The sequence below is a fragment of the Telmatherina bonti genome, assembly GCF_933228915.1.
Source record: "Telmatherina bonti genome assembly, chromosome: 11".
NCBI lineage: Eukaryota > Metazoa > Chordata > Actinopteri > Atheriniformes > Telmatherinidae > Telmatherina > Telmatherina bonti.
Genome location: NC_136629.1, coordinates 30,819,856 through 30,834,784, shown reverse-complemented (window position 1 = coordinate 30,834,784; position 14,929 = coordinate 30,819,856). Strand labels below are relative to the sequence as shown.

The following is a 14,929-nucleotide window of genomic DNA, read 5'->3' as shown; positions in this document are numbered from 1 at the left end:
GTCATTTAGCAGTGGTGTAGTCCAGGGTATACGTGGTATATGGAGTATACCAACTTCAGAATTGAGTATACCCACTAAACCACCTCTGATGCTGCTTTTACAATTACAAACATCCCAACACATTTACTTTATCTACATAGTCCAGCAGCTGAGCTAAGGTTATCTGTGCTACACTGGTGCAGGGAGCCATCAGCTACATTAACTATAGACATAATAAAGATACATGTCTATGTCTATTAGCCTGTCTCTCTCTAGTCTGTGTGCCAGTAGACTACTGGTTTAGTCATTTCATAACCCTTCTTCCCTGAAACCGAAGAGCAGAAATTATGTGACTATGAGCAAATATACTAATGGATAGAGTAGTCTGACATGTCACTTTTTCTGAAACAATATTTTTCAGGGCTACTTTTTTTTCCTGTTCTTGATAAAAGGGAAAAAATGAGAGTATATAGACTTCATGAGGGATCTCTACCTCACTGATTTTAAGAAAAGTGTGAATCCAAACAAAACACTGAAAATACTGTGGGACATATTCCAGGCCTGGAGGTGGGACTGTAAGGCTGCCACACATACAATAAAAACCAAAAAATAAGATATGGAACTTGGGCATAATAAGTTGTGCAATGTAAACAAACACACGAAGAAGTCGCTGATGTTGGTGGAGGATTGAGCGAAAAAAGAGATGTAGCTTCTGCAGTGGATTGCACATGCAGGTCAGTAGATGTAGACTTTGGTTCAGGAATCAGTCATGTAGACTGCAGTTCAAATGGTGGCAATTGCAGATCCGTTTGCTTTTGGAGCATAATTCAAAGAGGAAAAAAAAGAAAGAAGTAAAAAGTTCCTGAAACACCCTTTTCTATGTAGACAAAACATCCAAATAATAACTTTTGCAGATTCAATTCAATTCAACTTTATTTGTATAGCGCCACTTCACAACAATGTGGTCACAGGGCACTTTACATACACGAATCAACACACACATCATTTCGAGCCAATTCATACATATTCTAAAATAGAAACCAACTGATTGCATCGAGTCATAACTTCAATCCAATCCCCCATCCTGAGCATGCACGCGGCAATACTCCTAAACTCCTCTCATGCATCATATACACATCAGTACATCGCTGCATACAAAGTCCATATACTATTGTTAAAACACAAAATCCTTATATGCAATTGAAACGGCTTTTGAAAGTGGTCAGACACACTGGAAATAAGGGGCCTGAGACGCAAACCTCACCAATCATGTCTTTGGAGTGGTCGCATGGAGCAGATGGGGACAACTGGTTAAACGTGGGCTGGTCTCCAGATCTGTGCCATGTCTCCGGGATCTCCAACATTTATCTGCACTGTGAATATCGGGTTAAAAGTCCTGTAGTGTGAGCTAGTCTGAACACTTCAGAGTGGCTTGCGGAAGTCTTCACTCCTCCTTGGAGGTGTTACGGTACAGCTTGCATTTAAATAGATTTTTTGTTTTTAGATTAAAAAATAAGTCTAAATAAATATACTCTAAACTGGTGAAGTGTATAATATCTTTGCACACACCTCCATCCAGGCTTAAAATGTGAGCATGCATTTGTTGTGCAAGGTGTTAAACCAGTGCTTTATTAAAACTGACTGCTGTTGTACTTATCCTGCATTATCTGTCAGTTTTTTTTACTGCCTGTCTTTAATTAACCCCTGTTAAGCTGCCAGAATTGATCTTTTATTTGTACACTGGAGTGATGTGTGTTTGATAAACAAAAGTTCCAGCAGAAATTGGCTCACCTGCTGAACTAAGCCAGACCTGTTTACTCGAGTACAAACACTTGTTTAGGCTTCGCAATGGAGGCATTCTGTTTCAGTGTCTGCTTGAAAACTACATTTTTCATCAAGAAACTAGATTTGAGATGTGTTGAGAAGAGCTCTAAACCAGTGTTTTTCAACCTTTTTTTAAGCCAAGGCACACTGTTTTTTCACTGAAAACTCACAAGGCACACCACAAACCAAAATGTTTTGTTTGTTTTTTTTGTTAAAAAAAAAAAAAAAAAAAAAAAAGCCCATATTAATATAAAGTCCATCCTGTCAAAGTGGCCTTCAATGGAAATAAGATAAACACAAAGAAAATGAATTTTCTGATCTTTTACCTGGGCCCTGGATGAACACAGAGATGCTTTTTAGACCAATGAGGTGACATTGGATCATTTCTCAGGGCATACCTGATGATCTCCTAGTGTGGCACGGCACAGTGGTTGGAAAACACTGCTCTAAACAATGATTTACATGCTGACTTACAAATTGATTTAACTTGACAATATAATGATGTTTGTTCCAATATAAAGTAGTGGAATTTTGACTCTGTAGCGTTTATGGACTTAAAAAAATGGCCATGTAGTTGTATCTATTTATTTCATTCACATGTGCAGTTGTAGCTATTAGCATCATTTAATTGTTAGTTTGTTTCTTTTTTTTTTTTTTTTTTACCAGTTAATGTTTCATTTCACTTAAGAGGAAAAAAAATCCTTGTATCATTTGCCTTATGAACATTTGATCAATTAATCATTGGTGAGCTACTATGCTGAGCTCCATCCACAAGTTTAAAGTCCTTGACTTGTTTTAGTTCAGTCATTTCTGACATAAAAGCTCCAACTCACTTTGTTTTTCTCTGATCATAACATCGTTTTGGTTGTTGCAGTGAGGTCAGCATTCATGACTGAACTGCATAACCCGCAGCAACTGTTCTGCTGCTGCCAGATTCACAAGAACAGCAACAGATCTATCTCAAGAACCCCTGGCTGCAATGCATCATTAAACCTTCCCTGTATTCCCAAATGACAAGGAACATGAGAATTCTCCTTGGATGGCGCATATATATTTTACATCAGCAAAGCTGCCACAACTTGAAGGTCTTGCAGATGTGTTGGAGGGACTTCAGGCCGGACTTGCTCTGGTGGTTGGCTTTACATCTATCCTGCATTACTGTATCAGCTGAAAGAGTTTCTTGGCACAGTCACCTGCTTGGAAAAGTACTTTGAAACACCACAGCCGCTCTAAGTGCTGACTTTGTTTACAGGCTATTATTTTTCAGCTTTTGATATTTCTCATACAGCGGTTTGAAAGAAAGACAGATGTTGACAGTGTGCCGACGAATTTTAAAAAGTGAGAAAAGCATTTGTTTTGAGAAGTGAGAAGCCAACACCATTGAACACGAGAAGGATATGAAATACACCATTACCAGCTACTGTAAAATGCTCAAAAATTTTCCCATATCTATCAATTAGTTATACAGAAGCTGTATCCAATCTGTAGGCTTATAGAAAATAACTTGGAACATTTTATTCCATTCCTAAAAGTCCGCAGCATCAGCAATCCTGCCAAACACAATATGTAAAGAAATGGAGATACTCCATAAACACTGCCCTGAATGAAGATACCGTAACATTTAGGACTGGATAATCAGTGTGTGATTTGGCCGAACTCTGCTCACTTGTTGCCTTCACAGCCGAGTTTCTGTGTGGTTTCATACATTTATTTTTTTCTTTCTGTGTCTCACTCTAGCAGCCTCGGAGGGGAGAGTCAACGGCGGTGAGGATTTCTTTCAGAAGGTGAGTGTGTAGTCTGCTCTTGGATAATGTTTGCTTTGTCTTTCGGTTGTGTTCAAGCCCACTGAGCAGCACTTCTCTCTTGGTATGGGAGCAGATGTCAGGTGCTTGTCCAGTTGCTTCTAATTACATATCTAAACAAATAAAACAATGGAAAGTTACTGACGTGAAACCACTCCAGGGCTCTGATGCTAAAACACAGCTGACACAACACTTAAGGCATTTCCACTTACATAATGTACCATAGTATGGCAGATAATCAGGAGTTTAAAGTGGCATTACACGTTTCTTATCATGGCAGCTCACTGACAAAACATTCAGTGAAATAAATTCCACTAATTCATCAATTATGATACAAAGTATTCTGCCAGTTTTTCTTCTTCTTTTTTCCCCCAACACATCCTTACATGTTGAAATAAAAACAACATGAAAATTGATTTTTATAGGTGATTTTGCAAGTGAGTCTCTGCAGAGTAGAGGTTGGGAAGTTAGTGAAGCATGCGTGTCTTTACAAATACAAATGTTATGTCTTGTTTCAGTATTGAAAGTAAATGTGATTTATGGGCAGATATTTTCCTGTCCTACAACTTCTTTATGGTTACAAAGTCTCACATTTTCCAGTCTGATGTTAGTTAACAAACTGAACAGTGCATGGTGTTGCAATACTTTGTCAAAGTACCACCTAAAAACCTTTTTAATGCCTAAAGCACAGCTTTAAACCAACAATTCTGTGGAAAGGTCTGGCAGTATCCCTCATCTCTTAATTTTTGGTTAAAAGGATTCATACTTTCATGTAATCCTTAAAAATGTTATAGATAAGGAGTTCTTTAGGTTGTTAAAGGCATTTTAAACATTTTTTTAAAAAAAAAACTGGCTACTTCTTTATTCATTTTCAGTCCAGACTTTGTATCTAACCATTTAAATAGTTTTTTTGATTGATGGAAAGCAACCCAGCAACAAACCACAAATCTTTTAAGATTAAAAACTACACATAACTTAAAGTGTGAAGCTTGTGTTTTGTCTACGCATATCTGCAGACAAAGCTTACCGTGTAAGTTGGACACATTAGTAGCACTTCAAGATAATACTTTTTTTATTTTCAGATTCTTTACTGCTTAAATATAAAATAAAAAAAAGATGAAGATGACAATTTTTGACAGACATGAAATAGTAAAAGCTGGACATGTGTCAGCAGAGTGTACTGTGTGTCCTTGGAAAGAAGTTTCAGGGAATCTGAACAAGCGGAGACCAAATGAATTGGCAGGCCTTGAAAATGTAACAGCAGAAGGTGAACAGCATTTGAAAATAGTGTCAAAGAAAACGTCAACTATAAACAGCAAAAAGCTGACAGGTCTGAGGGATACATCTGGCCCTTCACTCTATGCATCAACTGTTTGCCGAAGCCTCATCAGAAATGGTTTCTGTGGATGGTTGGCTGTCGGTGAGCCATTCTGAAGGAGGGTGAATGGGAGAAAAAGGCTGAGGTATGCCAAATGAGACAAGAATGGAGTTAAAATCAGTAGTGACAGGTCGTATGGAGTGATGAATCCTCCCCAGAGCCCAGATGTCAATATGACTGAAGCAGCATGGGATCATCTTGACAGTGAACGGAGCAAAAGACAGGAAACATCCAAAGAAGAACTTTGGAATGTCCTTCAAGGACCCTGAAGAACTATTCCAGTGGTCTACTTATATGGGATTTTCATTCATGTTTGCACATTGCCATGGATTGTTAGTACTCTTATAGTTGCTCTTACTGTCCATGTCAGAAATTATATTTGACATATTTCAGGCCAGTCCAAGAAACAACAACATTGAGGTGCATACAGGTACAATTCACAAATAAAGGACATAAGCTTATATTAAACTGACAAGAAAAGACAAATGATTATGATCAGAAAAGATTTAATAAGAGGAATTATATAGAAAGTTGGAACATTGAATGCAAAAACTGAAATAGAAAATGTGACTCAGACACACATTTGCAACAAACTATTATATCCATCATAGTTTGATTTATTTTAGCACTTTTTTTTTTTTTTAAATCTGTGTTATGTGTCATCATATTTAAGAATTTAGATCATATCCATCTATTTTCTGCCGCTTATCCTGGGTCGGGTCGCGGGGGGCAGCAGCCTAACATTTAGATATGTGAAGTCATACCTGGATGGTTGTTAAACTATGGAAACAGATTGTTCAGCATAGATACCATATTCTGTATCATCTAGGTCTATAGACATTTCAAACTCCGATAGTGTCAAACTTCCTCCATAGCAAACTCATCGTCTGTAATGAAACAAATGGTAGATGGGGGTTTGTTTTAGTAGACCTCCTTTGTCTGTTTTCCCTATTTGGTTTTGGTTTAGGAAGCAAAGTTAAATTGTCATAGAAAGAGGTAATTTAACTGTCCCTGAAGCAGTTCTCAAAAACCAAGTAATGCAAACCAGGCGCCTCGTGATTCCCGTTGTTGGAATTTTAACAAGGACTCTAAGAGCACCGTACTGTAGCTCTGCCTCCATCTCTTCTGGTTTGAGTATTTAAAAAAAGATTCAAGGTATGTGTTTGCCATATTCCACAAAGCCCACTTACTCTTTCTCTTTTTTTTTTATCTTTGCCTTGAACATTTTACAGCTTGTTCAAACAAATGGTGGATAGAAGTTGTAAAATCGTCAATTACAAATTAGTTTGGAGCTGTTAGGGTTGGCAAGCTGGCAAGGAATAGAGTAGAAGGTCTAAAGGCATGTTTTTACTGTAAGATTTCCATGTGGATAACTCTTGATAGCGTGATCATCATATATACCCAGTTACAGACAGGAAAATAAACACTGAATGTGACTGTGGAACAGTATTGAAAGAAAAAAAGATGATGTGTGCGTGAAATGCCTTGACGTTGATGAAAATGGAAATTCTTAGCTGGACTGCTTCCTGCCTGTCCTACACGCCCATGTGCTGCACAAACTCAATGAGATTAATAAAGTAAATGCGCAGAAGTTCTCTCCCTCGTGTAAGGAAGCATATGTCATTGTTTTACACACACACACACACACACTTAGTCGGTGTGCTTTGGGAATGAGATTGCGAGTTTATTTGCTGACGACAGCAGCATAAAACGATCCACCCCCACACTTTCTCCCCAAGCCTGCTTGCTTTGGTTGATGAAACCCTCTTACTCACTGTCTGCTGGACTTCCTTGAGTTCAGAGCGACATTTTACAAACAGTCTCCCCTTTTCATGTTGTTGGTGAAAAGATAATGACAATGGGAAAAAATGGGTTTGGGCCATATGAGGGTTCCCCTAGCTAGGAATTAGAAATCTCTCCAGCCCTTGTCCCTCTCTCTGTCCCTCTCATCACTCCCTCATGTTTTTTTGCTCATGTCATTCTCCTGTTGTGTTAATGCCACTTTGGTTTTGCACTCTATTAAACCACTGTGTCTCACCGCTATCAGTCTGGTGTAACATGGGGATTTCTCTACAAATGAGGTTTTTGATTAGCAATGATCTGTGATGTCATTGTGTGAAATCATAACACAGACCAGTAAGCTGTTTCAGGGCATCAGAGTCGAGAGGCTGGACCGGTTAAGATGAAAACTGCACACAACAGAAGAGGTTGGAGTGGATTTGAGTTGAGAGATCGTCTTTGAACCTCTGGCCAGTTCGTCCCTGATCCCTGTTCCATCTCTGCTTCCCAAAGGTTGTGGTTCTGTAAATAAGGCATGATATTAAAGCACCAGTGCAGTCAGATCTGAAGCCAGGAGTCATTCATTTTATTTGGTTTATGGCACCGAAATGTCTTGCATTTCTCTGCACTGAAAATATGAAAAGAAACAAAAAAGACTCTTTGGAGAAAAAAAAAAAAAAAGAAATTATTGGGGAGAAAAAAACTGACACAAGTAGGTGAGTGTAGTTGGCATCAAAACATACATAAACAAATGTTTTTGTTTTAATGAACAGTATAAATAATCATGTGTCGTCCAGTAAATGACGTGTTGTCTTGACTGCTTTTCAGCAGCAGAATGTTTTTGCAAATTTGCCTTTCTTGCTACATGTGTAGCCCTTTCGTAACCCTATGCATGTGTTAGTATTGGCTAAGAGGGGTAATGGGGCTGTAGCTGCAAGTTAACACTTGGATTGTTAACATGACTGTTGCGTCTCATGGGGATGGATCAGTCATTGCTGTCAGGCTCAACTTCTGCTGTTCTCTGTCTCCTAAATGGCCTCACAACTGCTTTACACCCACCAAAAGCCCTTTGTTTTCCCCCCTCATACACACACATAGACACACATACATTCCAGCTGAATCAACAGCTGTACCATTGCAGCAAGAACCAGGAAACAAGACTCCGCCTCCATCGATTCGCTGATGCGAATTACGTCCATTTGCGGTCACGTGTATCGAATACATGTGCTGTCTATGTGGACATTTCCTTAATGGTATCCTGCTTGGTGTTACACACATCTGCACATGCCAGCTGCAGACCTCTTAACAGGCAATCATCAAATCAGGACCATGGCATGGAACTTATCGGAGCCATTTTATTTCAGAGATGGTGAAATGGGTTTAAAAGAAAGAGAATGGAATGGCACATATGTATAGGTTACTTACTTCAGGCAAATAACTTGACCCATTTGAGAGGTATTTGCAAGTCCCTTCATAAAAATAAACGCCATCAGCCCTTTATAATGGTGTGTGGTCTGACAGAAATCAGTCCCATCTGTAGAGAGCTGCCAAGAACAGCAAAGCTGGACAGGAAACAGCTTTCTCTGAACAAAGCCCTTTTTTCCTTAAAGAAAATGATGACGACGCAAATGCCATAATGTATGATCATTTTAGAAAAGTAGAGTTTAAGATCTGAAATGTCATTTTTATAAGCTTTTGACTTTGCCATTTTTTTTCAGTGCAAACTACTTTTTTTTTTTTTTTTTTTAATTTCATGCAGAATTTACCATAATGATAATTTATCAACCTCTGTTAAAAAAAAACAAAACTGCAGTGTTGGAAAAGTAGGCTATAGAAGCAGTAAACGGCATGACACAGGTGATGTCAAACAAACGACACACAAAAACGTCTGCTCAAAGAAAATTAAGTAAATAATAAAGTAAGCTAAATTCAACAAGATAAGCTAAATAAATACTACAGAGCTCTAAAGTTAGACACACTGTGTTAAATATGAACATCATATGGTCTGGCTATGTACAGCACATATTAACATACACAAAATGTATATAAATATGTAAAGATAAATATTTATTTAAATACCAGGAGGGTGTAAAATTGTGTTACACAAATAATTATTGCACATGAAAAAATTATCTAAACTTTGTGGCCCTTTTCATATAATTGAATGTAGCAAAAAAATTACATCACAAATAAAAAACAAAATAATTATTTAGTGGATTAGTGGATTAGTGTATAAAAATGCAGCTACACACACCCCCCATATAGTTCCATGCTACTGGTCAAAGCCTGTACCCACCTCCCCATTACATTTTATGGGAAAGCTGTACATATTTAAAAGCAATGAGACAATTAAGCAACTCTCAACTCTGCTAGATCTGTTCTCTCAGAAAATCAGGTATCTGCCATTCGTTTAATCACTTCCCGTGTAATTACGGTGACTCCTGAGAGTTTGCTGCAATGCCATATTTGTTAAGTCTGTTTTCCAGCTGAAAACTTTCATGACAAAATCCAGATATTGTCGTGGGATCTGAGAAACAAAAATCCAACAATGGGAAAGTTAAAGGCTACAACTGCAATGGAAATAAATCCTCTGTATCACTGACAACATTGTTTTTCTAATTTGTTTTTAATGCATCCAGCGTTTGGTGTGAGAACATGTGACTTTAGTCAGAGTATAAAAGTTTGCGTCCAGATCTTTGGCGTACGTGATTTATTGTCCTTTCTCACATATTCCAGGCAACAGTGGGAGGGTGTCATGTAGTAGATTAGAGTTACTTCTGCCGCAGAATAATAAGAAACCCAGTAAGAAGAAAACTCCATCAGGTTTTGCTTTCGAGCCTGAATTTCCCAGTATGTACAGTCATTCTAAGTCAATAGACTGATATTATTTCAGAACTTGTAAAAACACTGAAGAGAGGAGGGATGGCGGCGATTACAGCAGGAGGACAATAATGGATGATCATTAACAGCGATGGAGGCTAAGCTGGCACTGCTTACTCACTTTAATGATGCTGCAAATGAATTCCTTACGAAAATAGCCAAGTTAGATCACACCAGAGGAATTTGCCTTTAGGGTCATTGCACAGTGTGATACAAAAATTTAATTTATTTCCTCCATAATTCCTTCAGTAGAAACACTGAAAGGTATTATTTTTTCATCTATAAGATAATTCTACAAGATGTGACGATGTGATGTGATGAGCTGAAGCAAAAGCAGTAAAAAGGAATTTAACAAAACTTTGTTAAAGAGAAGTTTGTTGTTATGCAAGCAGTTTATTAGCTTACAAAAATGTCTCTCATAAAGCTGCTATTGCAGGCGTTGTGTTACTGAGGAAGAAACTTGATTCGCTTTCCGATTAGCAGCCAAAAACTAAAATTCCTCTGATCGATGTTTTAAGACTAAAAGGTGCTGCCTTCGGGTCCTCCTACTGGTTCGGTTTTTCTGACTAAAAGTGGCAGAGGTCCCTTATTCCATTTATCATCGAGGTTTTCCATCTTCATATGTGATCATAGCCCACGATGTGGACAATCGTCGAGGCGTGAAAGGGATTCCAGTCAACCATCACGGACTCGGAGTATATGCTTGCAGGCGTAAAGAAAGGCATGTGTTGGACTCTGTTTTACAGGTGTGTGAGAATGGCAGTGGAGGAGCTGTCAGACCTTATTTTCAAGGATGCCAAACAGATACAGATGTTGCTAAAAGAAAGCATGTGGAGGAATTTAGCCAAATCCCCGTTTGGTCTGGGCACCACTTAGGAGACAAGACGTTGCCCTCAATTTAAGTAATTTCTTGTCCCTAATGGGAAACTTGATGTCCTGACAATATCCAAACATCAAACAATAAAAATTCAGCCACACTCATCAAACATGATTGTTCACTGAAACTACAGATCAGAAAACATTGAGTAAAAAAAAAACAATTAAAATGAAAATAAAGCAGAAAACAAAGCACCAAATGACTCAACTGAAAAGGAATAAAACAGGATTCGGTTGCTAAGGTCTTATCTTTGTGAGAAAAAAAAGTGAGACAGATTTAAAGTGCTTGGAAAAAAGAAAACTGATTTTCTGAAGAAATTCTTAAAAGGTCCAACATCTGTAGGGAGACCTGAGTGCTCTTAATGTACTTCCACTTGCCTTTGAGTAACACTGCTTTGTTTATGGCTTAATGCACTCGTCTCCTCCGCTGAGGTAAATTAAGAGACCGCCGCTGCTCGTGATGGTTTGAAGCTGTCCTGCAGTGCTGCATCACATGGCCGAAACTTTGAGAAATTCATATTTCTCCACCCTGAAAACACAAACCCCTGGAATGTTTTAAAACAAACAGAGGACTACAGGACATTTGTGAAAACAAGGATGGAGCACATTGAGGACAAAGCCGTTAGAAGACGGCAAGTCAGACCCTTTCCTTCCTCTCGCTGTTTCTCCACTAACATCAACCACATCTCAGAGCAAGCCACTCCTGAGGGACTTCAGTTGTGTGTTTGTAGCCAGAATGTCAAACAAGGTGAACTTCCTTCTGGCCAGAAAGGCAAACAGGAGTTCTAGACTTCCAATGTGTCCTCTTTTCTGGAACGCTGACAGAATCCTGATCAACTCCTTGTTTTTATTTATCATGTCTTACTACTTGCCGTGTTTTTCCATCGATAAGTATGATCTTGTTTTTATTTAGTTCTTATTTAGATGTGTGTTCAAAACCAAGTCCCTTCACTGCTTTTAATTATATTTTCATTATTTTTGTTTCAAATGAGAGGATCATATAAATGTCTGCAAAACATTACATAAATTAATGTGGCATTTTAAAACAGTTTAATGGAGCACTGATGGAGATAGAGCTTGATGTGGGATATTATCCCACCTACTTTTGCACTCTTTAAATACATTGTAACATTTCTGATGTTCTCCACATTTTCAGTTGTTAAACAGCTGAATATTAATACCATTTTTTATTAAGCATCTAAAGTCAGCTTGATTTCTGTTAGCTAATTGTTCACACATCAAACTAAGTTCAGTCCCCCTCATGACACCCTGGTGATCTTATGTAATACTAACTAGAGGTTTTAGGTTTTAAAAGATAATTGGTTGATAATTAAGATTTTAATGTTGTTTTAATCTGTGAATTGTGGGGTGAACACGGCTGTATGGACTCTTTTGACATACAATGATCATTTTGAAGATTGAAGAGGATTGTGTTTTCTTCATTTGAGGCTTTTAATAAACAAACTCTGCCAGTGCTGATGTGTGGAATAAACTAACATGTCTTCTTCACTCTGTTTCAGGTCATGGAAGAAACCCAAACACAGATAGCCTGGCCTTCCAAACTAAAAATTGGAGCAAAGTCCAAAAAAGGTGACATCCTTTTTTTTCCCTCTTTTGTTTTTTAAGACTACTTCTAGTGGAAAATAAAAATTGTGAGATGTTTCTGTTTTTCTTTTTAAGCGAGGTTGTTTCTTTAATACATAAGAATCGTCATCCCTGCAGTAGACTGTAGTACAGGTGAGTTAAAGCTCAGCTTCAAAAAGGGAGCCACCAGAAAAGTACATTTTTAACCTTCTCCAATAGCTCAAATCTTGGAAAACAAATAATTATTATAATCAAGGAAAAATAATGTAGTTTTAAACAAAAAGTATATATTAGGTTATATTTTGCATCATTTTTGCCTCAGTAGAGGAAAGAAAAAACAATCCAAGTTACTGTTGTAACCTAGACTGTTATAACCTTTTTTTTCTTGTTTTTTTTAGTTTTATTTTTTGTTTGTTTTAATTAATTTTTCACCAAATTCACCTATCCACATACGCATATATAAATGCACATGTGCACAAATGCATGAACACATGTGCACATAAACCTTAGTAGTCAAGGAAACACTGCCAGCTAAACTTCAGAGAAAGCTACTAGACGACTTTTAATTTTAGTATAAAGTCTGCAAAAATTGTGTCTCATCATCTTTAATGTCAGATGTTGCATGAGATGCAGGAGATGAAGAGTCTTCCTGTTTGAACATTGTGAACCTTCTGGCCAACAAAGTACAGAAAACAAACATATTGATGATTGTCCAGAGCATCCGTGTGCTACGTGACACTACACGGATGTTCTGTGGCTGAGAAAGTGTAGTGACAGAATAAACAACAGTGATGTGGTGTAAAATTCCGTCAAACAACTCCGAGTCAAACCGCTGTGAAATTTTTGAGGTCTGAGTTGTATAAGATTGGGGGGGGAAAAAAGTATATTCTGGTGGTTTTATTATGAGTCGCTTTCAGCTTAACTTGATGGTCAGGATGATCTGATTCTCTGTATTGAGGGCACATTTACTGCTATCTACAACAAAATTACATGCTACACACTAACCCACCTTTTGACAAATTATTAGCCATCTAACTTTATGTATGATTTCATTATGCTAATTTAAACCAAAACTCAACTTTTTTTGTTTTTTCATCTTGGATTTTTAGCATAGTGATAACAGTACCAAAACCACACCCTCAAACCGCCCAAGTTTGAACAGACCTAAGGGACTATTGAGGAATGAGGCTTAATTTTTTTATTACTGGACACTGGAAGGCTTATTTAACATGAACATTTAGCAACACATCATCAGCTGAACACTTTTACATTATTTTTGTGCATTTTTCTCATTTCTGCTCAGTATTGGTTTCCACTGATATTTTGCTGCTCTCTTTCTCCTGTTGGTTAAATATACTCCTAATACTGAGGGCAGATTCACATCAGCCTTTTTGATTCAAATCCGAGTCTGTTTGCTTGAAAAGTCCGCTTTGTTTGGGGAAATGTGAATGCGCCAAACAAATTCGGACTAAAGAAGCGGGCCGGGTCCGCATACAAACACTGATCTCATCTTGTTTCAAGTAAACCCAATACAGGAAGCAAACTACAAAAAAAAAAAGTCATTTCCTGCATTTGACGTAGCATTGCATTGTGGGTAAATACATAGCAATCGCACTAAGGGTCCTCTGCCTCGTCTGTTGTTTATACTGCGTCTATTGTTTCAGTGTATTACTGCAGTATACTGGCACAAGACAAAATTAAAAACAAACGGCAATAGTTTTATGCTCGGTGTGTAAGTCACAATGGAGTTTTCTTCTTCACGCAGGTCTTGTCCTCTCTTTAGCCAAATACTAGTGCAGCGCCACCTTTGGTGGAGTGGGGAAAATTTATTGTAAAGGTTTGGCGCATTTGACCAAAGTGCAGCGTGAACACAATGTCGGTCCATATGTATACACCCCCCTACAACTGAGTCGAGTACCCAATCGGACCGGTTCTAGCAAACTATCCTGATGTGAATGCACCCTAAGGTGCAGGTGTGCAGCCAGTTGCCATTTAGACACATAAACACATGAAGTTTTCAACTCAATGTTTTGTTTCAACATTATCTTTAACACTTGTAATGAAAACCACACAGCACTCTCTTTTAATGACTCATTGTCATGAATCAGATCAGTATTATTTGCCACACCACTGACTTCAAACCAGTGCAGTTAAGCTGACATTGTCAGCTGATTGCAAAGTTTCTTGTATTTTTTTGCTCTGCTAACAATGATGTGTCCTGACCTGCATGCAAATCAATGTGAAATAACAATAAAATAGAGCAGCTCTCTGTTACTCTGATCAAAAGAAACAAAATCTAATTGGCTCTGCTGATCACTCTTTATAGTGATTACATTTCAAAGTATTTAGTCCAAATATCTTCTCTGATCAGTGTCCAAATAACTGGAGCAGTTTTGGGTTTTTTTTTTTTTAGAGATTTTAATAAACCCAGAGAAGAAAATAAACCCATTATTTAGACTGTTAAATACTTCTTTCAGTGATTTTGACACACCAGTCTTTTCATGCGTCATATGTTATGCATGCCATTTTTATCATGTGATGCAACTTGAGTTGATTGTTATTCCTTTTGGGTCCGTCAGAAATGTGTTCTTGGAAAAGTAATTTGAATCACATAGATAACAAGGGAGTGTTTAAATGTAGCTTTACTTCTTTATTAAAGAGTTAGTTGAGCAGTTGGAAAAGATGAAAGCTTACATGTTTTCCCATCCCTGCGAGCCAGTAACTTCATCTGCACACAGGACACTGGGATTTGCTGTGAAAGCGTGGGCGGGTGTGTGGGAGTATTCTGTACTGAAGCTCACGCATTTATTGGCTGAGTTGTTCTAGC

The 14,929-nt window shown here is 37.9% G+C and overlaps 1 protein-coding gene across 2 annotated transcripts in view; it reads left to right on the top strand.

Moving 5' to 3' along the window:
* The window catches only part of bicc1a (BicC family RNA binding protein 1a), a 72,804-nt gene that overhangs the window by 25,122 nt on the left and 32,753 nt on the right, over positions 1-14,929 (top strand). The window contains exons 2-3 of one of the 2 annotated variants that reach the window (XM_079249196.1): positions 3,544-3,587; positions 12,039-12,108. In XM_079249196.1, coding sequence (XP_079105322.1) covers positions 3,544-3,587; positions 12,039-12,108 — 114 coding nt within the window. Of the gene's footprint in view, positions 1-3,540; positions 3,588-12,038; positions 12,109-14,929 lie in introns of both variants that reach the window. The other variant, XM_079249195.1, reaches the window with a different exon arrangement.